Below are 25393 nucleotides of genomic sequence, written 5' to 3' on the forward strand. Positions count from 1 at the left end.
GATCCAGGTCCAGGGATCCTCAGGCCGAACTGATAGATGCCTTGGCAGTGCCTTGGTCGTTCAACCTAGCTTATGTGTTCCCTCCATTTGCTCTCCTTCCCCGGGTGATTGCTCGAGTCAAACAGGAGAGGGCTTCAGTGATTCTCATCGCTCCTGCGTGGCCTCGCAGGACTTGGTATGCCGATCTGGTGGACATGTCATCTCTGCCACCGTGGAAGCTTCCATTGAGGCAGGACCTTCTCATTCAGGGACCCTTCCATCATCCGAATCTAATTTCTCTGCAGCTGACTGCTTGGAGATTGAACGCTTGATTTTATCTAAGCGAGGGTTCTCTGATTCGGTCATTGATACCTTGATTCAGGCACGTAAGCCTGTTACTAGAAAAATTTACCATAAGATATGGCGTAAATATCTATATTGGTGTGAATCCAAGGGCTACTCATGGAGTAGGGTTAGGATTCCCAGGATTTTATCTTTTCTCCAAGAAGGATTGGAGAAAGGGTTGTCAGCAAGTTCCTTAAAGGGACAGATTTCTGCTTTGTCTATTTTGCTACACAAGCGTCTGGCAGATGTTCCAGATGTTCAATCTTTTTGTCAGGCTCTGACTAGAATCAGGCCTGTGTTTAGACCAATTGCTCCTCCTTGGAGCTTGAATTTAGTTCTTAATGTTCTTCAAGGGGTTCCGTTTGAACCTATGCATTCCATAGATATTAAGTTATTATCTTGGAAAGTTTTATTTTTGGTTGCTATTTCTTCTGCTCGCAGAGTTTCTGAGCTTTCGGCATTACAATGTGATTCTCCTTATCTTATTTTCCATGCAGATAAGGTAGTGTTGCGTACCAAACCTGGTTTTCTTCCTAAGGTTGTTTCAAATAAAAAATATTAATCAGGAAATTGCTGTTCCTTCCTTGTGTCCTAATCCTTCTAAGAAGGAGCGACTGTTACATAATTTGGACGTGCTCCGTGCCTTGAAGTTTTACTTACAGGCAACTAAGGAGTTTTGTCAATCTTCTTCCCTGTTTGTTGTTTATTCTGGGAAGCGTAAGGGTCAGAAAGCTGCGGCTACCTCTTTCTTTTTGGTTGAAGAGTATCATTCTTTTTGCATATGAGACTGCTCGACAGCAGTTTCCCGAACAAATTACGGCTCATTCCACTAGGGCTGTGGCTTCCTCATGGGCATTTAAACATGATGCTTCTGTGGAACAGATTTGCAAAGCTGCGACTTGGTCTTCTCTTCACACTTTTTCAAAATTTTACAAATTTGATACTTTTGCCTCGCCCGAGGCTGTTTTTGGGAGGAAAGTTCTTCGAGCAGTGGTGCCTTCTGTTTAGGTTTCCTGTCTTGTCCCTCCCGTTTCATCCGTGTCCTGTAGCTTTGATATTGTATCCCACAAGTAAGGATGAAATCCGTGGACTCATCGTATCTTGTAAAAGAAAAGGGAAATTTACTCTTACCTGATAAATTTGTTTCTTTTACGATACGATGAGTCCACTGCCCTCCCTGTTTTTATGAGACAGGTCTTTATTTTTGTTAAACTTCAGTCACCTCTGCTCCTTGGCTTTTCCTTTCTCTTGCTAACTTTGGTCGTATGTCTGGGTTGGGAGGGAAGGGAGAAGCTATTTATGCAGCTCTGCTGTGGAGCTCTTTGCCTCCTCCTGCTGACAAGGAGGCGATATCCCACAAGTAAGGATGAAATCCGTGGACTCATCGTATCGTAAAAGAAACAAATTTATCAGGTATGAATACATTTCCCTTTTTTACATTGTACAACACAGAAGCTAAACTTGTGATTAAATTAGATGGCTGATGTATTCATAGGTTGTTCTACTCGTGGATCTTTATCTTTTACAACTATAAAATGTTCTTAGCCGTTTCTGGTTTCAGCTCGGTACTATCTTTACTGTGGCTGTAATTGTGAGTTATTTCAGGAGCTTGCTGAGTATATAAAGACACAGGATGACAAGTGTTTCACTTTGTTTTTCCAGATAAACTTTCCCATGTGCACAATTGCTTCTATGCCACGACTACCGGAGCACTGCATCGAATATGTCAGAATACTGCAGTGGCCTAAGGAACAGCCCTTTGGAGGTGCCACAAATCTTATTTTATGGTTTGACTGTAACTTTAGAATATTTAACTGTAAATGAAAGAAGAGACAATTCTCCTTACCATCCATGGCAATATGTTTTATAATAACCTCTAGGAACTCTTTTGCTGCTAAGGAATAGTAAAGTTAAAATTAAACTTTGATGATTCAGATAGAGCACTGGTTTTCAAACCTGTTGTCACGCAACGTGATCCTGAAAACCTGGCCTGTTAGGGAGGCCTACTTCTATTATCTAATTTAAAGGGATATTAAATATGAAATAAATCCTACACAGAATAATATGTTCAAAGCAAAGATTAGCCTGAGACCTGTTATATTAGCTACAGAGTATAAAAGGTTGAGACTGTTACTATTTATATTTATTTTTGTATATTAATAGTTGGTGTTCTTTGAAACCACCACCCATTAAAATAGGTTGTTCTTTAAGGAAATCATATCTCCTAGTCACTTTTTGTACACACACAAGCTCCTTTATATTATCGAAAGAGAGAGAACAGCACTCCATGAGATAGAACAGAAGCTGGAATAACTTCCATGCATGTTCATTTTTATTGAATTCCTCAGGGTGCCACAGAGAAAAAATATCCTGAAGCATATCAGTCTGACCCTGCCCAATGACAGTCCAGCACCGAAATACCAGGCAATTCATCTCTGAACAAGGGAAGCAACAACCCCAGACGATAGTTTCGGCCTCCTATGGGCCTCGTCAGTGAGGTGCAGTTGGTCTAAAAGAGGCTGCTTCCGGGTGGTAAATCGCCATAGAACAAGCCACTGAGCTGTTGTTCGTTCCTGGTAGAGCGCTTCTCTCTTTGTATGCAAATTATTATGACCCTGGGGAAGTCTCCCTATGGGTGATGGGGGAAACCAGACGTGGACTCCTTGCCCAGTGTGCTTAGAGGAATGTGGCTGCACCTCACTGACGAGGCCCATAGGAGGCCGAAACGATCGTCTGGGGTTGTCATGTTCCTTGTTCAGAGGAGAATTGCCTGGTATTTTCGGGGCTGGACTGACCTTACTTGGCAGGATCAGACTGATATACTTCAGGAAAGTTTTCTTCTGTGAAAAGCACACTGGTCTAAAAGAGGCTGCTTCCGGGTGGTAAATAGCCATAGAACAAGCCACTGAGCTGTTGTTCGTTCCTGGTAGAGCGCTTCTCTCTTTGTATGCAAATTATTATAACCCTGGGGAAGTCTCCCTATGGGTGATGGGGGAAACCAGACGTGGACTCCTTGCCCAGTGTGCTTAGAGGAATGTGGCTGCACCTCACTGACGAGGCCCATAGGAGGCCGAAACGATCGTCTGGGGTTGTCATGTTCCTTGTTCAGAGGAGAATTGCCTGGTATTTCGGGGCTGGACTGACCTTACTTGGCAGGATCAGACTGATATACTTCAGGAAAGTTTTCTTCTGTGAAAAGCACACTGGTCTAAAAGAGGCTGCTTCCGGGTGGTAAATCGCCATAGAACAAGCCACTGAGCTGTTGTTCGTTCCTGGTAGAGCGCTTCTCTCTTTGTATGCAAATTATTATGACCCTGGGGAAGTCTCCCTATGGGTGATGGAGGAAACCAGACGTGGACTCCTTGCCCAGTGTGCTTAGAGGAATGTGGCTGCACCTCACTGACGAGGCCCATAGGAGGCCGAAACGATCGTCTGGGGTTGTCATGTTCCTTGTTCAGAGGAGAATTGCCTGGTATTTCGGGGCTGGACTGACCTTACTTGGCAGGATCAGACTGATATACTTCAGGAAAGTTTTCTTCTGTGAAAAGCACACTGGTCTAAAAGAGGCTGCTTCTGGGTGGTAAATCGCCATAGAACAAGCCACTGAGCTGTTGTTCGTTCCTGGTAGAGCGCTTCTCTCTTTGTATGCAAATTATTATGACCCTGGGGAAGTCTCCCTATGGGTGATGGGGGAAACCAGACGTGGACTCCTTGCCCAGTGTGCTTAGAGGAATGTGGCTGCACCTCACTGACGAGGCCCATAGGAGGCCGAAACGATTGTCTGGGGTTGTCATGTTCCTTGTTCAGAGGAGAATTGCCTGGTATTTCGGGGCTGGACTGACCTTACTTGGCGGGATCAGACTGATATACTTCAGGAAAGTTTTCTTCTGTGAAAAGCACACTGGTCTAAAAGAGGCTGCTTCCGGGTGGTAAATCGCCATAGAACAAGCCACTGAGCTGTTGTTCGTTCCTGGTAGAGCGCTTCTCTCTTTGTATGCTCCTTTATATTATATTATATCTGTTTACCAAAGTGTAATACTTAGAGAGAACAATGTAAAAATAACATTTTCTCCTAACCCTCACTGGGAGTGTAATTTCTTCTGCTGGTTATGTTTACACAGCTTTTCTATAGCCAACACTTAAAGTGAAGGTTAAAGTGTCAGTAAACTTTAAAAATAATGTTATATAATTCTGCACATAGTGCAGAATTATATAACATTATATTAGCCAAACTTTTATAAAACATAATTTCCCCTATTAATTTAAAAAATAAAACGCTGTTTCACAGACCCGCTCTCTGCTGAGCGGGTCTGTTATATTTACTCAGCGCATCGGGCCAGCTGTATAGTCACAGCCCGGCCTGACCGCGGCATAAGACTAAGTGCAGCTCGCTCCTGTGTCCCCTGGAGGAATTCAGCATTGCACACAAGCGCTATTTTTGCGCTCGCGTGCAATCTAGCCCACTGCCCGTGCACAGCCAATCACGCGTGGGCAGGAGCTGTCATCTCCCCGGTCGGACTAGACCGCAGAGATTAAATGTCGCCATTTTAGAGGTGGCGAAAGATTAGGGAAGCAGCGGTCTGGTGACCGATGCTTGTTAAATACGGCGTACAGGTTCTCTTGTGAGAACCTGCAGTCGTAGTGGGTCGAAAGGCTCGCAAAGCCTTTGATATATCGACCCCGTAGTGCTGCAGACACATGCTCACTCCTGAGCTTATCTTCCTGCTTTTCAACAAAGGATACAAGAATAAAACTTGGTAATAGAAATAAATTGGAAAATTATTTTATATTGTATCTATCTTAATCGTGAAAGAAATGTTTTGGGTCTTATGTCCCTTTAAAATAAAGAAATGGTACAGGAATATAAACCTCGGGCTATTTCATTCCATAAAATATATTAAATGAATTTGACTGTACTAAGCACAAATCAGAATAACTGTATGATCCATATGTCCCGTCAACAAACTCGCACACAGGAAATGTTTTGTGTTGTAGTCTTTAATCTTAAGAGGGACAACTTACCAATGTGGTTATTTATTTTTTATTGTTAATTAAGCATTTATTTTTTTTGTTATTTTTTTTTAACAATGCAAAAAGCTTAAAGTATTTGTAAACTTTCTCCTTTTTATAAACAGATCCGAAATGTTAGTGATACTTTTAGATGGAGTTTAATTCATCAGTTATAATAAAGATGCACTATAACTTACTTTTTAACGTAGCGCTGAAATTCAAATACCATGCGCTCCGGCCGCCCACTTCAAAACTAATTTTTTTTGTGAGCAAACGGTTTGACATGTTCTCCAATTGGTGCTATAGCTGCAACAAAAGTGCCGTGCGGCTAGAGAGTTGATTCGAGAACAGTTCAAACCGTTCGCTCACCTTTCCGGATCTGTTTATACAAGGGGGAAAGTTTACCATCATTTAAAAGGCAATAAATAGGTGTCTTGTGTTCTCCTGCAGAGGGTGTGCAGTTGGATGGAGATGACCCTGAGCATATCCAGTGGATTTTTAATCAGTCCCTTGATAGAGCGTCTCAATTCAACATCCGAGGTGTCACGTACAGACTTACGCAGGGTGAGTAGCAGACACGGCGGGTAGCCTTAGTGCACATATGAAGGCTCTTATGGCAAAAATTATATTTCTTTCCTGTGGCATTACTAGTGGTAATTCAACTCCTGTCCAGCAGGAGGAGGCAAAGAGCAACCCAGCAGAGCTGTTAAAGGAACACTAAACCCATGATTCAGATAGAGCAGCAATTTTAAGCAACTTTCTAATTTACTCCTATTATCAATTTCTCTTGTTAAGTGTATTCAGTCCACGGGTCATCCATTACTTATGGGATATATTCCCTTCCCAACAGGAAGTTGCAAGAGGATCACCCAAGCAGAGCTGCTATATAGCTCCTCCCCTCACATGTCATATCCAGTCATTCTCTTGCAACCCTCAACATAGGAAGGTCGTGAGAGGAGTGTGGAGTTTTTATATTTAATTATTTCTTCAATCAAAAGTTTGTTATTTTTAAATGGCACCGGAGTGTGCTGTTTTTTTCTCTCAGGCAGTATTTAGAAGAAGAATCTGCCTGCGTTTTTCTATGATCTTAGCAGAAGTAACTAAGATCCACTGGCTGTTCTCGCACATTCTGAGGAGTGGGGTAACTTCAGAAAGGGAATAGCATGTGGGGTTTTCCTGCAAATAAGGTATGTGCAGTAAAATATTTTTCTAAGGAATGGAATTGACTAAGAAAATACTGCTGATACCGATGTAATGTAAGTACAGCCTTAAATGCAGTAGTAGCGACTGGTATCAGGCTGATGAATGTATGTGCAGTAAAGTAATTTTCTAAGGAATGGAATTTGACTAAGAAAATGCTGTTAATACTGAAGTAATGTATGAGCCTTAACTGCAGTAGAAGCGACTGGTAGCAGGCTTATCTATAACAATACATAACTTTTAAAATTGATGTTTTTAAAACGTTTACTGGTATGTTAATCGTTTTTTGTGAGGTACATTGGTGATAAAACTTATTGGGGCATGATTTTTTCCACATGGCTGTCGTATATTTCTGCATAGAAACAGTTAACTGAGGCTTTTCCACTGTTGTAATATGAGTGGGAGGGGCCTATTTTCGCGCTTTTTTGCGCAGTAAAAATTCAGTCACAGTCTTCCTACTTCTTCCTCCATGATCCAGGACGTCTCTAGAGAGCTCAGGGGATTTCAAAAATCATTTTGAGGGAGGTAATCAGTCACAGCAGACCTGTGACAGTGTGTTTGACTGTGTTAAAAACGTTAATTCTTATACTGATTATCCGTTTTGGCTATTAAGGGGTTAATCATCCATTTGCTAGTGGGTGCAATGCTCTGCTAACTTAATACATTTACTGTGAAAATTTGGTTGCTATAACTGATTTGGTTCATCGTTATTTCAACTGTGACAGTTTTTTGTGCTTCTTAAAGGCGCAGTAGCGTTTTTTATATTGCTTGTAAATTTATTTGAAAGTATTTTCCAAGCTTGCTAGTCTCATTGCTAGTCTGTTTAAACATGTCTGACACAGATGAATCTGTTTGTTCACTATGTTTGAAGGCCAATGTGGAACCCCATAGAAAGATGTGTACTAAATGCATTGATTTCACTTTAAATAATAAAGGTCAGTCTTTATCTGTAAAGGAATTATCACCAGACAACGAGGGGGAAGTTATGCCGACTAACTCCCCTCACGTGTCAGTACCTTCGCCTCCCGCCCAGGAGGCGCGTGATATTGTGGCGCCAAATACTTCAGAGAGGCCCATACAAATCACTTTACAAGACATGGCTAATGTTATGACAGAAGTATTATCTAAACTGCCAGAATTAAGAGGCAAGCGCGATAGCTCTGGGATAAGGACAGAGCGCGCTGATGATATGAGAGCCATGTCTGATACTGCGTCACAATTTGCAGAACATGAGGACGGAGAGCTTCATTCTGTGGGTGACGGATCTGATCCAGGGAGACCGGATTCAGAGATCTCTAATTTTAAATTTAAGCTTGAGAACCTCTGTGTATTGCTAGGGGAGGTTTTAGCGTCTCTGAATGACTGTAATACAGTTGCAATTCCAGAGAAATTATGTAGGCTGGATAGATACTATGCGGTGCCGGTGTGTACTGACGTTTTTCCTATACCTAAAAGGCTTACAGAGATTATTGGCAAGGAGTGGGATAGACCCGGTGTGCCCTTTTCCCCTCCTCCTATATTTAGAAAAATGTTTCCAATAGACGCCACCACACAAGACTTATGGCAGACAGTCCCTAAGGTGGAGGGAGCAGTTTCTACTTTAGCCGGTGGAGGATAGTTGTGCTTTTTCGGATCCAATGGATAAAAAATTAGGTTACCTTAAGAAAATGTTTGTTCAACAAGGTTTTATCTTACAGCCCCTTGCATGCATTGCGCCTGTCACTGCTGCTGCAGCATTCTGGTTTGAGTCTCTGGAAGAGGCCATTCGCACAGCTCCATTGGATGAGATTATGGACAAGCTTAAAGCACTTTAGCTAGCTAACGCATTTATTTCTGATGCCGTTGTACATTTAACCAAACTAACGGCTAAGAACTCCGGATTCGCCATCCAGGCGCGTAGAGCGCTATCGCTTAAATCTTGGTCAGCTGACGTGACTTCTAAATCTAAATTACTTAATATTCCTTTCAAAGGGCAGACCTTATTCGGGCCCGGATTGAAAGAAATTATTGCTGACATTACTGGAGGTAAGGGTCATACTCTTCCTCAGGACAAGGCCAAATCAAAGGCCAAACAGTCTAATTTTCGTGCCTTTCGAAACTTCAAGGCAGGAGCAGCATCAACTTCCTCCGCCCCTAAACAGGAAGGAACTGTTGCTCGTTACAAACAGGGCTGGAAAACTAACCAGTCCTGGAACAAGGGCAAGCAGGCCAGAAAGCCTACTACTGCCCCTAAGACAGCATGAAGAGAGGGCCCCCTATCCGGAAACGGATCTAGTGGGGGGCAGACTTTCTCTCTTCGCCCAGGCTTGGGCAAGAGATGTCCAGGATCCCTGGGCGTTGGAGATTATATCTCAGGGATACCTTCTGGACTTCAAAGCTTCTCCTCCACAAGGGAGATTTCATCTTTCAAGGTTATCAGCAAACCAAATAAAGAAAGAGGATTTTCTTCACTGTGTACAAGACCTCCTAGTAATGGGGGTGATCCACCCAGTTCCGCGGATGGAACAAGGGCAAGGATTTTACTCAAATCTGTTTGTGGTTCCCAAGAAAGAGGGAACCTTCAGACCAATCTTGGACCTAAAAATCTTAAACAAATTCCTAAGAGTTCCATCATTCAAAATGGAAACTATTCGAACCATCCTACCCATGATCCAAGAGGGTCAGTATATGACCACAGTGGACTTAAAGGATGCCTACCTTCACATACCGATTCATAAAGATCATTATCGGTACCTAAGATTTGCCTTTCTAGACAGGCATTACCAGTTTGTAGCTCTTCCCTTCGGGTTAGCTACGGCCCCGAGAATCTTTACAAAGGTTCTGGGCTCACTTCTGGCGGTGCTAAGACTGCGAGGCATAGCGGTGGCTCCGTACCTAGACGACATTCTGATACAAGCGTCAAGTTTTCAAGTTGCCAAGTCTCACACAGAGATAGTTCTGGCATTTCTGAGGTCGCATGGGTGGAAGGTGAACGTGGAAAAGAGTTCTCTATTACCACTCACAAGGGTTCCCTTCCTAGGGACTCTTATAGATTCTATAGAGATGAAAATTTACCTGACGGAGTCCAGGTTATCAAAACTGCTAAATGTTTGCCGTGTCCTTCATTCCATTCCACACCCGTCAGTAGCTCAGTGCATGGAAGTAATCGGCTTAATGGTAGCGGCAATGGACATAGTTCCATTTGCGCGCCTACATCTCAGACCGCTGCAATTATGCATGCTAAGTCAGTGGAATGGGGATTACTCAGATTTGTCCCCTCGACTAAATCTGGATCAAGAGACCAGAGATTTTCTTCTCTGGTGGCTTTCTCGGGTCCATTTGTCCAAAGGGATGACCTTTTGCAGGCCAGATTGGACGATTGTAACAACAGATGCCAGCCTTCTAGGTTGGGGCGCAGTCTGGAACTCCCTGAAGGCTCAGGGATCGTGGACTCAGGAGGAGAAACTCCTCCCAATAAATATTCTGGAGTTAAGAGCAATATTCAATGCTCTTCTAGCTTGGCCTCAGTTAGCAACACTGAGGTTCATCAGATTTCAGTCGGACAATATCACGACTGTGGCTTACATCAACCATCAAGGGGGAACCAGGAGTTCCCTAGCGATGTTAGAAGTCTCCAAGATAATTCGCTGGGCAGAGTCTCACTCTTGCCACCTGTCAGCGATTTACATCCCAGGCGTGGAGAACTGGGAGGCGGATTTTCTAAGTCGCCAGACTTTTCATCCGGGGGAGTGGGAACTTCATCCGGAGGTCTTTGCTCAACTGATTCATCGTTGGGGCAAACCAGAACTGGATCTCATGGCGTCTCGCCAGAACGCCAAGCTTCCTTGTTACGGATCCAGGTCCAGGGACCCGGGAGCGGTGCTGATAGATGCTCTAGCAGCCCCTTGGGTTTTCAACATGGCTTATGTGTTTCCACCATTTCCGCTACTTCCTCGACTGATTGCCAAGATCAAACAGGAGAGAGCATCAGTGATTCTGATAGCGCCTGCGTGGCCACGCAGGACCTGGTATGCAGACCTAGTGGACATGTCGTCCTGTCCACCATGGTCTCTGCCTCTGAGGCAGGACCTTCTAATACAGGGTCCTTTCAACCATCCAAATCTAATTTCTCTGAGGCTGACTGCATGGAGATTGAACGCTTGATCCTATCAAACCGTGGCTTCTCGGAGTCGGTTATTGATACCTTAATACAGGCTCGGAAACCTGTTACCAGAAAGATTTACCATAAGATATGGCGTAAATATTTATGTTGGTGCGAATCCAAGAGTTACTCATGGAGTAAAGTTAGGATTCCTAGGATATTGTCTTTTCTACAAGAGGGTTTAGAAAAGGGCTTATCTGCTAGTTTGTTAAAGGGACAGATTTCTGCTCTATCTATCCTTTTACACAAACGTCTGGCAGAAGTTCCAGACGTTCAGGCTTTTTGTCAGGCTTTGGCTAGGATTAAGCCTGTGTTTAAGACTGTTGCTCCGCCGTGGAGCTTAAACTTAGTTCTTAACGTTCTTCAAGGTGTTCCATTTGAACCCCTTCATTCCATTGATATCAAGCTGTTATCTTGGAAAGTTCTGTTTTTGATGGCTATTTCCTCGGCTCGAAGAGTCTCTGAGTTATCTGCCTTACATTGCGATTCTCCTTATCTGATTTTTCATTCAGACAAGGTAGTTCTGCGTACTAAACCTGGGTTCTTACCTAAGGTAGTTTCTAACAGGAATATCAATCAAGAGATTGTTGTTCCATCATTATGTCCTAACCCTTCTTCAAAGAAGGAACGACTTTTGCATAATCTGGACGTAGTCCGTGCCCTGAAGTTCTATTTACAGGCAACTAAAGATTTTCGTCAAACGTCTTCCCTGTTTGTAGATTATTCTGGTCAGAGGAGAGGTCAAAAAGCTTCGGCTACCTCTCTCTCCTTTTGGCTTTGTAGCATAATACGTTTAGCCTATGAGACTGCTGGACAGCAGCCTCCTGAAAGAATTGCAGCTCATTCCACTAGAGCTGTGGCTTCCACCTGGGCCTTTAAGAATGAGGCCTCTGTTGAACAGATTTGCAAGGCTGCGACTTGGTCTTCGCTTCATACCTTTTCAAAATTTTACAAATTTGACACTTTTGCTTCTTCGGAGGCTGTTTTTGGGAGAAAGGTTCTTCAGGCAGTGGTTCCTTCCGTTTAAAGTTCCTGCCTTGTCCCTCCCATCATCCGTGTACTTTAGCTTTGGTATTGGTATCCCATAAGTAATGGATGACCCGTGGACTGAATACACTTAACAAGAGAAAACATAATTTATGCTTACCTGATAAATTTATTTCTCTTGTAGTGTATTCAGTCCACGGCCCGCCCTGTCTTCTTTGAGGCAGATCTAAATTTTAATTAAAACTCCAGTCACCACTGCACCCTATGGTTTCTCCTTTCTTGTCTTGTTTCGGTCGAATGACTGGATATGACATGTGAGGGGAGGAGCTATATAGCAGCTCTGATTGGGTGAATCGTGATCCTCTTGCAACTTCCTGTTGGGAAGGGAATATATCCCATAAGTAATGGATGACCCGTGGACAGAATACACTACAAGAGAAATAAATTTATCAGGTAAGCATAAATTATGTTTTTTCTTCATTCTCTTCCCATCTTTATTTAAAAAGCAGGAATGTGATGCATAGGAGCCGGCCCATTTTTGGTTGAGAACCTGGGTTATGCTTGCTTATTGGTGGGTAAATGTAAGTCTAAATAAGCAAGCACTATTTATGGTGATGAACCTAAAATGGGCTCGCTGCTAAGATTTACATTCCTGCTTTTAAAATAAAGATAGCAAGAGAACGAAGAAAACTTGATAATAGGAGTAAATTAGAAAGTTGCTTAAAATTTCATGCTCTATCTGAATTATGAAAGAAAAAAAAATAGGTTCAGTGTGCCTTTAAGTGTCACTTCCCTTACCCATAACCCCCAGTCATTCTTTGCTTCTATCATCGGGAGGACGTGCAAAGACGGTGTCTGAAAAGATTTAATCCTTTTATGGGTACTTTTCCCTTCAAGCAAGGATTGGAGGCTATGCTGTGTCCATGTTAATCTCTTTAGTAAGAGTAATGGTGACTTTTAGCAGTTGGAAAACGGCGAGGTAGTCTCTGTTTACCTTCCAACATTTATGCTAACCCCAATTTAGAAAACCAGGGTTTGTTTACTCTGTTTTTCTTGTATCTTCAGGTCCCTGTCAGCGGTTGGGTGAGGCTGACTGACTTGAAGCTGCTGTGACATCTAAACAGCAGAAGACCCTGGGGGGTAAGTCCTTACTCGTTTATTTTTAAAAGGAAGCTCTCAAGGTGGAAGGACTGGGATTTCAGGGACCTAGTGGGACCTGCTGCCCACAGGAGGGGAATGTATATGTATTGTCATATCCACTAGTTTAGGATATATTGCTGCTGAGCAGTTATATGATAGAACCAGGCTTATGGTGTGTGGGGAAAGGATATCAGAGGGGTATTATTCTCCACACTTTAATCCCTGTACCGTCCGTTTTAACGGATTTTGAGGTCCTATATTAATTTTTAGGGCTCTGGTTCCTTCACAAAGGGATTGTTGGGATATACTTACTTAATCATTTAGCCTTTTTCCTCCTACGGCTGCGGACCTCCAGTCGTATATAAGATATTGGTGTGGTGTTTGTCTGCAGAGTCAATCTCTGAAGAAGGGATTGGATATATTTATTTATTTGACAAAAATGAAGTGATTCTTTCTCTCCCACACTAAGGCTCTGTATATGAAGTATAATTTTCCCGCCACATAAATAGATCATAGTTTTATGGCAGTTTATCTGAAAAAAAAATTTTTTACATTGGCGCCAGGCAGCCTTGGCTCATTTGGCCTGTTAATGTAGCGCGCGACTCCTCTTTCAACTTTATTATAAGTTTATAGAGGTGGGTCTCGGTCTTTACCAGGATAGAGACTCGGCTGTGAGAAAATGTTTACAGTAAGAAGTGTGACTGATTTTTTTCTGTTGTCCTAATGGAGGGGGATGCATCATTAGCTGCGATGCTCACAATGCGCATATTTCCTAATTTATGTTCACTTCTTATTCTGTACAACTGATAGTTATTGTATTCAAGTTGTGAAACAATCTTACTTACTCAAAAATCTTTATTCATGTGACGTAAGAGTGGTTGTTATGAGAGAAAGGGAAATTTATTGTTTAAATTTGGCTGCAAACCACTGTTTCTTTTTATCCAGTAGTAGTACGCACCTCAGTTGCGGTTCCATCACTGGGTAGTATTTCTCCTTTCTCAAATAAACACCATGGGGGGGGGGATCTGTAATTTGGCCCCGGTGCGATATTGGAATATGCCGTTTCCCACTTAGATTACAGAGACATTGAATGTTTGTGTGCTGATCACATATAATTTTAATGTTTAGTCTGAGGGTCAAAGTAGCCTTTTTCATACTTCTAGAGGCTCTGCGAGGACCTTCTCGGCTGAGTATCTGTTTTTCTGTAATACTTTTTAGGTTGTTGCGCAGTTAAAAATGTTCTAAACGTCTCAGTAAAAGCGTTAACGTCCTTGGCTTCTGTCTTCTGGGGAATGCAGTCTGAACAGGACTGTTCGGAAGAGGCTTGCTATAGCGCCCTCATCTGATACATTTTGGTATCAGTGGGATTAATATTTGTTTTGCAGGGAGATTTTATTAAAATGTATTTTGTACCCTCTCTGTAAGTTGGGCTCTTTTTATACTAGTAAGAATGACGTCTGAGATTAGTCTCTACCTTTCTTCTGGGATTATTTTATTTCTTTTACAAGATACGATGAGTCCACGGATTTCATCCTTACTTGTGGGATATCGCCTCCTGGTCAGCAGGAGGCAAAGAGCTCCACAGCAGAGCTGCATAAATAGCTCCTCCCAACCCTGTCATTCTCTTTGCCTGTGTTAGTGATAGGAAGAGGTAAAGTGAGGTGTTAGTTTAGATTCTTCAATCAAGAGTTTTTTATTTTTTAATGGTGCCAAAGTGTGCTATTTTACTATAGGGCAGCCTCTGGAGTTATAGCCTTTAAGGCTATGGGAAATGTTGGGGTTTTAGCCTCACTGCGCCTCCCATAATTGTGGTGCCCTTCTGTGGATGGTCTTAGAGAAGTTTAACTAAGACCCTTCTGTCTTCACAGGACCTCAGGAGGAAGAGTGGACCTCTTGACACTGTGAGATTCTCATGCTGTTCCTCAGCATGGAGGTAAGTGCAGTCTTTTATTTCTGGGGCTCTGCAGCACATCTCAGAACTGACTGTACTCTGCCTTTTCTATTAGGGGCTATGGGCTTAAAGGGACAGTCAAGTATAAATTAAACTTTCATTATTCAGATAGGACTTTTAATTTTAATCGACTTTCCAATTTACTTTTATCATCAAATTTGCTTTTTTCTCTTGGTATTCTTAGTTTAAACTAAACCTAGGTAGGCTCATATGCTAATTTCTAAGCCTTTGAGGGCTGCCTCTTATCACAGGCTTTTTAAATCTCTTTTCAACACAAAGAGACAGAAAGTACACGTGGGCCATATAGATAACACTGTGGTCAGGCACAGAAAGCTATTTAAGATCTAGAACAATACAATGCTAAATTTAAGACAATAGATGATAAACAGTCACAGTCATGTGATCAGGGGGCTGGAAGAAGGTTCCTAGATACAAGGTAATCACAAAGGTAAAAAGTATATTAATATAACTGTGTTGGTTATGCAAAACTGGGGAATGAGTAATAAAGGGATTATCTATCTTTTAAAACAATAACAATTCGATGGTTGACTGTCCCTTTAAAGGCTTCCCTTCAGCAGTATCTAGGTTCCCATTATTTTAGAAGAGAATGGGAACCGACATATTACTTATTTTCTTCAGACATTCTGGCATTTAAGAAACTTAGCCTAGAAACGCTGGGATATTTATATTGGTATGCAGTTTATCTGAACTGGTAACGGGCATTTCTCTATTTAATTTTATTGCTCATAGAATATGGCTGACGCTGGGGGTAGTGCCGGAGTTGGGGAACTGTTGTTTTAATGGACTCCGGTACATGGCGGTACTTTAATTGTTTTTGCCGTTGGTTTTTTTTTGTGTGTGTTTTTCCGCCCACGAAGGGCGCTTAACCGCGCAGTTACTCCTCTGTTGGGTTCCGGTTGGCAGCGTCTCCTCACGGCTCCTAAGTCCGATTGTTGCGAGTATCTGGCAAGCGATCTTAGGCACACCGTTCTGGAGGAGATAATATTGGTCATGTGGAGGCAGGTAGGAGACGCAGCGGAGCTGTGGCGAGGTGACTGTTTTATTTTCTGGGATACCAGTGTGTTTTTTCTAAGGCTCACCTGCAGGGAGCGTGGGGTATAAGTTAAACAGCAACTTACTCTCTGCCTATTTACATATCGGGCTTTAATACAGAAGGTTGTTTGTTATTAAAGACACAGTACACTGTTTTTTATTATAAGTTCATTGGACTGATTTTTATCAATATATTATCAGTGACTTGACCAAGCTTGCCTTTGCTTCTGTTATCATGGATGACATTGAACACAGTACATGTCCTATGTGTTTAGATACCATTGTGGTCCCTCATGTATTGAGAGGGCTTTACAGTGTAAAGAGCAGATTTTCTTTAATAAAGATATATCTAAGGAAAGTTCTCAGACTGATGAGATTCAGGGTATGCCGCAACTTTCTTCCCAAGCGTCACAGCCTTTAACGCCCGCTCAGGCGACGCCGTGTTCTTCAACTGCATCTGCTTCATTCACTTTGCAGGATATGGCTGCAGTTATGTCATCCACTCTTTCAGAAGTTTTATCTAAGTTGCCAGTGTTACAAGGCAAACGCAGTAGGAAAGAGGTCCATGTGGTCCCTGCGACTTCTGATGCTTTGATGGCGATCTCCAATGTACCCTCCCAGGGCTCTGAATTGGGGGGTATGGAGGCTCTGTCTGAGGGGGAACTGTCTAACTCAGGAAGTGCATTGCCCCGACAGATTCGGACGTGATGTCCTTTAGGTTTAAGCTTGAATACCTCCGCCTGTTGCTACGAGAGGTTTTGGTGACTCTGGACAACTGTGACTCCATTGTGGTCCCTCCAGAGAAATTGAGTAAGATGGACAAATATTTGGAGGTTCCTTCTTATTCTGACGTTTTTCCGGTTCCTAAGAGAATTTCAGAAATTATTGCTAGGGAATGGGAAAGACCGGGTATCCCGTTCTCCCCTTCCCCTATTTTTAAGAAAATGTACCCTATAGCTGACACCGTTCGGGATTCTTGGCAGACGATCCATAAGGTGGAGGGAGCTATCTCTACCCTGGCTAAGCGTACGACTATCCCTATCGAGGACAGTTGTGCTTTCAAAGACCCCATGGATAAGAAGTTGGAGGGTCTTCTCAAAAAACTCTATATTCATCAAGGGTTTCTATTGCAACTGGCGGCCTGCATTGTAACAGTCACTACTGCGGCTGCTTTTTGGTTTGACACCATAGAAGAGTCTCTTAGGACTGAGACTTCTTTGGAAGAAATACAGGATATAATTAAGGCCCTTATGCTGGCTAATTATTTCAGATCACCAAATTGGCGGCTAAGAGTTCAGGATTCTCCATCTTAGCACAAAGAGCCTTATGGTTAAAATCTTGGTCTGCGGATGTGTCCTCTAAATCCAAGCCACTGGATATTCCTTTCACGGGAAAGACCCTGTTCGGGCCTGACTTGAATTAGATCATTTCTGACATTACGGGAGGTAAGGGTCACCTCCTCCCTCAAGATAAAACATCTAAGCAAAGGGGACGACCAAGTAATTTTCGTTCCTTTCAAAATTTCAAGGGAGTCCCCTCTTCCTCTTCCACTAAACAGGAAGGGAATTATTCACAAGCCAAGTCCACCTGGAGACCCAACCAGTCTTGGAACAAGGGTAAACAACCCAAGAAGCCTGCTGCTGCTACCAAGACAGCATGAAGGGGCGGCCCCCGATCCGGGACCGGATCTAGTAGGGGGCAGACTTTCTCTCTTTGTCCAGGCTTGGATAAGAGACGTTCAGGATCCCTGGACGCTAGAAATCGTGTCTCAAGGGTATCAATTGGAGTTCAAAAATTCCTTCCCCAGAGGAAGGTTTCTTCTTTCACGAATATCTGTCGACCAGATAAAATGAGAGGCGTTCTTACGCTGTGTAAGAGATCTCTCCTCCATGGGAGTAATATGCCCCGTTCCAATTCAGGAACAGGGGCAGGGGTTTTACTCAAATCTCTTTGTAGTTCCCTAAAAAGAGGGAACGTTCCGACCCATTTTAGATCTCATAAGTCTAAACAAGTTTCTCAGAGTTCCATCCTTCAAGATGATAACTATTCGGACCATTCTTCCATTGATCCAGGAGGGTCAATATATGACTACCGTGGATCTAAAGGATGCATATCTTCATGTTAGTATCCACAGAGATCATCACAAATTCCTGAGGTTTGCCTTTCTGGACAAAAATATTCAGTTCGTGGACCTTCCTTTCGGTCTGGCCACGGCATCCAGAATTTTCACAAAGGTTCTGGGGTCTCTGCTGGCGGTTCTCAGGCCGCAGGGCATTGCAGTGGCGCCTTATCTGGACGATATTCTGATCCAGGCGTCGTCTTATCAGCTAGTAAAGTCTCATACCGACATTGTTCTGTCCTTTCTAAGGACTCACGGGTGGAAGGTGAATCTAGAAAAGAGTTCACTAATTCCACAGACAAGAGTTCCTTTCCTGGGAACTCTAATCGACTCTCTATCCATGAAGATCTTTTTGACGGAAGTCAGAAAGTTAAAGATTCTGAACACATGCCGAACCCTTCAGTCCAATCCTCGGCCGTCAGTGGCTCAGTGCATGGAGGCAATTGGATTGATGGTGGCAGCAATGGACATCATTCCGTTTGCTCGTTTTCATCTCAGACCTCTACAACTGAGCATGCTCAGACCGTGGAATGGAGATTATGCAAATTTGTCTCCTCAAATAGATCTAGATCAGGAGACAAGGGACTCTCTTTTATGGTGGTTGTCGCTGTATCATCTGTCCCAGGGGACATGCTTCTGCAGACCCTCATGGGAGATAGTGACAACGGATGCCAGTCTGATAGGATGGGGAGCAGTCTGGAATTCCTTGAAGGCTCAGGGTGTTTGGACTTGATCGGAGTCTCTACTTCCCATCAACATTCTGGAGTTGAGAGCAATATTCAAAGCGCTTCAGGCTTGGCCTCAGTTGGCTTCGACCAAATTCATCAGATTCCAGTCGGACAACATCATGACTGTAACTTACATCAATCATCAGGGAGGAACAAGGAGTTCCTTAGCGATGACAGAAGTAGCCAGGATAATTCAGTGGGCGGAGACTCACTCTTGTTATCTGTCGGCAATCCACATCCCAGAAGTGGACAACTGGGAGGCAGATTTTTTTGAGCAGACAGACGTTTCATCCGGGGGAATGGGAACTCCATTTACCAACCTGATTCTCAGATGAGGCAGGCCGATGCTGGATCTTATGGCTTCTCGTCAGAATGCCAAGCTCCCGAGATACGGATCCAGGTCCAGGGATCCCCAGGCCGAACTGATAGATGCCTTGGCAGTGCCTTGGTCGTTCAACCTAGCTTATGTGTTCCCTCCATTTGCTCTCCTCCCCCGGGTGATTGCTCGAGTCAAACAGGAGAGGGCTTCAGTGATTCTCATTGCTCCTGCGTGGCCTCACAGGACTTGGTATGCCAATCTGGTGGACATGTCATCTCTGCCACCGTGGAAGCTTCCATTGAGGCAGGACCTTCTCATTCAGGGACCCTTCCATCATTCGAATCTAATTTCTCTGCAGCTGACTGCTTGGAGAGTGAACGCTTGATTTTATCTAAGCGAGCGTTCTCTGATTTGGTCATTGATACCTGCACGTAAGCCTGTTACTAGAAAAATTTACCATAAGATATGGCGTAAATATCTTTATTGGTGCGAATCCAAGGGCTACTCATGGAGTAGGGTTAGGATTCCCAGGATTTTATCTTTTCTCCAAGAAGGATTGGAGAAAGGGTTGTCAGCAAGTTCCTTAAAGGGACAGATTTCTGCTTTGTCTATTTTGCTACACAAGCATCTGGCAGATGTTCAATCTTTTTGTCAGGCTCTGACTAGAATCAGGCCTGTGTTTAGACCAATTGCTCCTCCTTGGAGTTTGAATTTAGTTCTTATTGTTCTTCAAGGGGTTCCGTTTGAACCTATGCATTCCATAGATATTAAGTTATTATCTTGGAAAGTTTTATTTTTGGTTGCTATTTCTTCTGCTCGCAGAGTTTCTGAGCTTTCGGCATTACAATGTGATTCTCCTTATCTTATTTTCCATGCAGATAAGGTAGTGTTGCGTACCAAACCTTGTTTTCTTCCTAAGGTTGTTTCAAATAAAAATATTAATCAGGAAATTGTTGTTCCTTCCTTGTGTCCTAATCCTTCTAAGAAGGAGCGACTGTTACATAATTTGGACGTGGTCCGTCCCTTGAAGTTTTACTTACAGGCAACTAAGGAGTTTTGTAAATCTTCTTCCCTGTTTGTTGTTTTTTCTGGGAAGCGTAGGGGTCAGAAAGCTACGGCTACCTCTTTCTTTTTGGCTGAAGAGTATCATCCGTTTTGCATATGAGACTGCTGGACAGCAGCCTCCTGAACGAATTACGGCTCATTCCACTAGAGCTGTAGCTTCCTCATTGGCGTTTAAACATGATGCTTCTGTGGAACAGATTTGCAAAGCTGCGACTTGGTCTTCTCTTCACACTTTTTCAAAATTTTACAAATTTGATACTTTTGCCTCGTCTGAGGCTATTTTTGGGAGGAAAGTTCTTCGAGCAGTGGTGCCTTCCGTTTAGATTCCCTGTTTTGTCCCTCCCGTTTCATCCGTGTCCTATAGCTTTGGTATTGTATCCCACAAGTAAGGATGAAATCCGTGGACTCAACGTATCTTGTAAAAGAAAAGGGAAATTTCTCTTGTTAAGTGTATCCAGTCCACGGATCATCCATTACTTATGGGATATTCTCCTTCCCAACAGGAAGTTGCAAGAGGATCACCCACAGCAGAGCTGCTATATAGCTCCTCCCCCAACTGCCATACCCAGTCATTCTCTTGCAACCCTCAACAAAGATGGAGGTCGTAAGAGGAGAATGGTGTTTTATACTTAGTTTATTTCTTCAATCAAAAGTTTGTTATTTTTAAATGGTACCGGAGTGTGCTGTTTATCTCAGGCAGTATTTAGAAGAAGAATCTGCCTGCATTTTCTATGATCTTAGCAGAAGTAACTAAGATCCATGGCTGTTCTCACACATTCTGAGGAGTGAGGTAACTTCAGAGAGGGAATGGCGTGCAGGTTTTCCTGCAATAAGGTATGTGCAGTTAATATTTTTCTAGGGATGGAATTTGCTAGAAAATGCTGCTTATATGTTTGGTGAAAAAACTTATTGGGGCCTAGTTTTTTTCCACATGGCTGGTTTGATTTCTGCCTAGAGACAGTTTCCTGAAGCTTTCCACTGTTGCAATATGAGTGGGAAGGGCCTATTTTAGTGCTTTTCTGTGCAGATAAAAATACTGACAGAGACAGCTTCCCTCTGCATGATACAGGACATCTCTGAAGGGCTCAAAAGGCTTCAAAGTCGTGTTTGAGGAGGGTAACAATCACAGTAGACTGTGGCAGTTGTTGTGACTGTGTTTAAAAAACGTTTTTGTCATTTATTATTCTGTTTTTGTTATTAAGGGGTTAATCATCCATTTGCAAGTGGGTGCAATGCTCTGCTGACTTGTTACATACACTGTAAAAATTTCGTTAGTTTAACTGCCTTTTTTCACTGTTATTTAAAATTTTGTCAAAATTTGTTTCTCTTAAAGGCACAGTAACGTTTTTTTATATTGCTTGTTAACTTGCTTTAAAGTGTTTTCCAAGCTTGCTAGTCTCATTGCTAGTCTGTACAAACATGTCTGAAACAGAGGATACTTGTTCATTATGTTTAAAAGCCATGGTGGAGCCCCATAGGAGAATGTGTACTAAATGTATTGATTTCACCTTAAACAGTAAAGATCAGTCTTTATCTATAAAAGAATTGTCACCAGAGGGGTCTGTCGAGGGGGAAGTTATGCCGACTAACTCTCCCCACGTGTCGGACCCTTCGCCTCCCGCTCAAGGGACGCATGCTAATATGGCTCCAAGTACATCAGGGACGCCCATAGCGATTACTTTGCAGGACATGGCTGCAATCATGAATAATACCCTGTCAGAGGTATTATCCAGATTGCCTGAATTGAGAGGCAAGCGCGATAGCTCTGGGGTTAGACGAGATACAGAGGGCGTAGATGCTGTAAGAGCCATGTCTGATACTGCGTCACAATATGCAGAACCTGAGGACGGAGAGCTTCAGTCTGTGGGTGACGTCTCTGATTCGGGGAGACCTGATTCAGAGATTTCTAATTTTAAATTTAAGCTTGAGAACCTCCGTGTATTGCTTGGGGAGGTATTAGCTGCTCTGAATGACTGTGACACAATTGCTCCGGGTGGTAAATCGCCATAGAACAAGCCACTGAGCTGTTGTTCGTTCCTTCTCTCTTTGTAATCAAATTATTATAACCCTGGGGAAGCTTCCCTATGGGTGATGGGGGAAACCAGACGTGGACTCCTTGCCCAGTGTGCTTAGAGGAATGTGGCTGCACCTCACTGACGAGGCCCATAGGAGGCCGAAACGATCGTCTGGGGTTGTCATGTTCCTTGTTCAGAGGAGAATTGCCTGGTATTTCGGGGCTGGACTGACCTTACTTGGCAGGATCAGACTGATATACTTCAGGAAAGTTTTCTTCTGTGAAAAGCACACTGGTCTAAAAGAAGCTGCCTCCGGGTGGTAAATCGCCATAGAACAAGCCACTGAGCTGTTGTTCGTTCCTGGTAGAGCGCTTCTCTCTTTGTATGCAAATTATTATAACCCTGGGGAAGTCTCCCTATGGGTGATGGGGGAAACCAGACGTGGACTCCTTGCCCAGTGTGCTTAGAGGAATGTGGCTGCACCTCACTGACGAGGCCCATAGGAGGCCGAAACGATCGTCTGGGGTTGTCATGTGCCTTGTTCAGAGGAGAATTGCCTGGTATTTCGGGGCTGGACTGACCTTACTTGGCGGGATCAGACTGATATACTTCAGGAAAGTTTTCTTCTGTGAAAAGCACACTGGTCTAAAAGAAGCTGCCTCCGGGTGGTAAATCACCATAGAACAAGCCACTGAGCTGTTGTTCGTTCCTGGTAGAGCGCTTCTCTCTTTGTATGCAAATTATTATAACCCTGGGGTAGTCTCCCTATGGGTGATGGGGGAAACCAGACGTGGACTCCTTGCCCAGTGTGCTTAGAGGAATGTGGCTACACCTCACTGACGAGGCCCATAGGAGGCCGAAACGATCGTCTGGGGTTGTCATGTTCCTTGTTCAGAGGAGAATTGCCTGGTATTTCGGGGCTGGACTGACCTTACTTGGCGGGATCAGACTGATATACAATTTGAAATAGAGTCCAGCATACAGCAAAAATCCTCAAAGAGGTGAGGGTAATCCTTATGGAGTGACTGCCACACTCCAACGTAATGGTACAAAGGTGAAGATAGAAGGATAACTCCTCAAAAGTGCAGTCAAAATATTTTAATAGATACAGGTTCAGACAAGTAAAAAATCACAACGTTTCGGGGTCAATACCCCTTAGTCATGTGATACAGCATAACCTTAACACACCTGTTTAAGTAGGCTAACAAATTAACCCTAAATGCACTTTGCAATTTTACTTTAACATAATCATGTGTAGATACTGACCCCTGCAGGCCAGGTGTGAAAATGGCATGTAAATTTAAAAACAATTTATCAGGAAGCCTCCAGTCACAATTTCTTAAAGAAAAGATGCAAAGTAAATACAAAATAATTGTTATGTGTGGTCACCCAAATGGATACATATAAAAATATGTCTAATTACTCAAGTGCATATATACAAAAGTGCATATATACATGTATACAGAAACAAATTTTATGTTATTAAACAATAGATTGCATATCAAGCTGCCCCAATGTTGCTAAATTGGTAAATAAATGAATGATATTTCAGTATTTTTGTATATCAGTATTTTTAACTATACAGAGGGTAGTTACATAATAAAAGGACAGTCATGTCTTATTAAGAGATAGAGAAAGAAAACCTAGAGTGAAAACTCATAGCCTAATATCTCTTAAATACCTAATCAAAGGAATAACTTAATAAAACACAGACCAGTCAATCTCCCTATTCATCCCCTTCGGCTCCAGGGTATCTAATTTGAATATCCAAAAAGATTCACGTTGTTTTAATAGACGTGTTCTATTGCCACCACGTCTTGGGATCTTAATATGATCGATAACCTAGAACCGAAGTTGACTGACTTGATGGCCAGCTGACAAAAAATGATGTGCTACTGGGGCAGTATACACCTTGCACCTGATGTTACTCTTGTGCTCAGTGATACGGTCGCCCACCCGTCTGGTGGACTCACCCACATAGGCACGCCCACACGGACATTTGATCAAATAAATGACAAAGCTCGTATTGCAAGTGTAATAGTCCTTGTGCTTACATTTATATCCTGTCTGAGGGTGCACAAAGTAGGGACTCTTAATGACTGACCCACAGTTTACACACCCCAAACAGGGAAAACAACCCAAGTTCTTTTTGGTGATATATCCCTGCTGAGGAGCTCTGCCAGCGCCCAAATCTGCCTTTACCAAAGTATCTCTCAAGCTTTTATTACGCTTATAGGCTGGTAATGGATACTGACAGAACTCCTCAACATTGGGGATGCAATCTTGTAAAATACTCCAATGTTTGCGTACAATACGGGCAATGTCATTACTTTGTCTGCAGAAATTGGAAACAAAAACCATTCTTTTCCCTTTATCTTGTGAGGATTTTGGTTTAAATAATGTTTCTCTGTCTAGAGCAGACACATTTCATATGGTCTCTTGAATCAAAGAGGGTGGATACCCCCTCTGGATGAATTTTTGGCCCATCTCTGCAAGTCTGATTTGTGATATATTGGAGTCGTCAACAATCCTTTTAACTCTGAGCATCTGACTGCGAGGCAGAGAGTGCACAAGAGGTAAAGGATGAGCACTTTCATAGTGAAGTAAACTGTTCCTATCAGTGGCTTTCCTGAATAAATCAGTCTTAAATCCTAGGCCACATTTGGTAACAGTTACATCCAAGAAATCAATATTGTGTTCGCTCCACACCAGTGTAAATTTAATATTGTTGGTAGCCTGATTTAAATCCGCCACAAAAGACTCCAGAGCCCCAACGTCGCCCAGCCAAATACCAAAAATATCGTCGATGTAGCGCCACCAAGTGGCGCCACACCGGCGAAATTCAGGGTGTTCAAAAACAAACCTCTCTTCAAATAAATTCATAAAAATATTGGCATAATTAGGGGCGACGTTGGAGCCCATGGCAGTACCCTGCAGTTGCATATAAAACTGGTCCTCAAAAAGGAAATAATTGTTATACAAAATTATTTCCAATAGTTGTAAAATGAAGCCAACCTCAAAAGCAGAGTACAGCCCACAGGTTGACAGTGCACTATTCACAGCACCGATGCCACTAGCATGTGTGATGGATGTATACAGGCTAGTGACATCAAGGCTAAACAAGATCAATTTATCAGTGCCCAATTCCAGATTGTGTATCTTTGCAAGGAAATCATTAGTGTCCTTAATGAAAGTACATGACTGCTCCACCAATGGTCTCAAAATCTTATCCAAATAAATCGCAATATTTGAGAAGATGGAGTTAGTCCCTGCAACAATAGGACGACCAGGTGGAGCAGTCATGGACTTATGGACTTTGGGTAATACATAAAGGACCGGAG

General features: G+C 42.9%; 1 protein-coding gene across 1 annotated transcript in view; it reads left to right on the plus strand.

The window, feature by feature from the left end:
• The window catches only part of UBA3 (ubiquitin like modifier activating enzyme 3), a gene marked incomplete in the record, with an annotated part of 304856 nt that overhangs the window by 132571 nt on the left and 146892 nt on the right, over window positions 1-25393 (plus strand). The window contains 2 exon segments of the mRNA XM_053720683.1: window positions 1987-2089; window positions 5785-5898. Coding sequence (XP_053576658.1) covers window positions 1987-2089; window positions 5785-5898 — 217 coding nt within the window.

The sequence above is a fragment of the Bombina bombina genome, chromosome 7 (genome assembly GCF_027579735.1).
Source record: "Bombina bombina isolate aBomBom1 chromosome 7, aBomBom1.pri, whole genome shotgun sequence".
Lineage (NCBI taxonomy): Eukaryota > Metazoa > Chordata > Amphibia > Anura > Bombinatoridae > Bombina > Bombina bombina.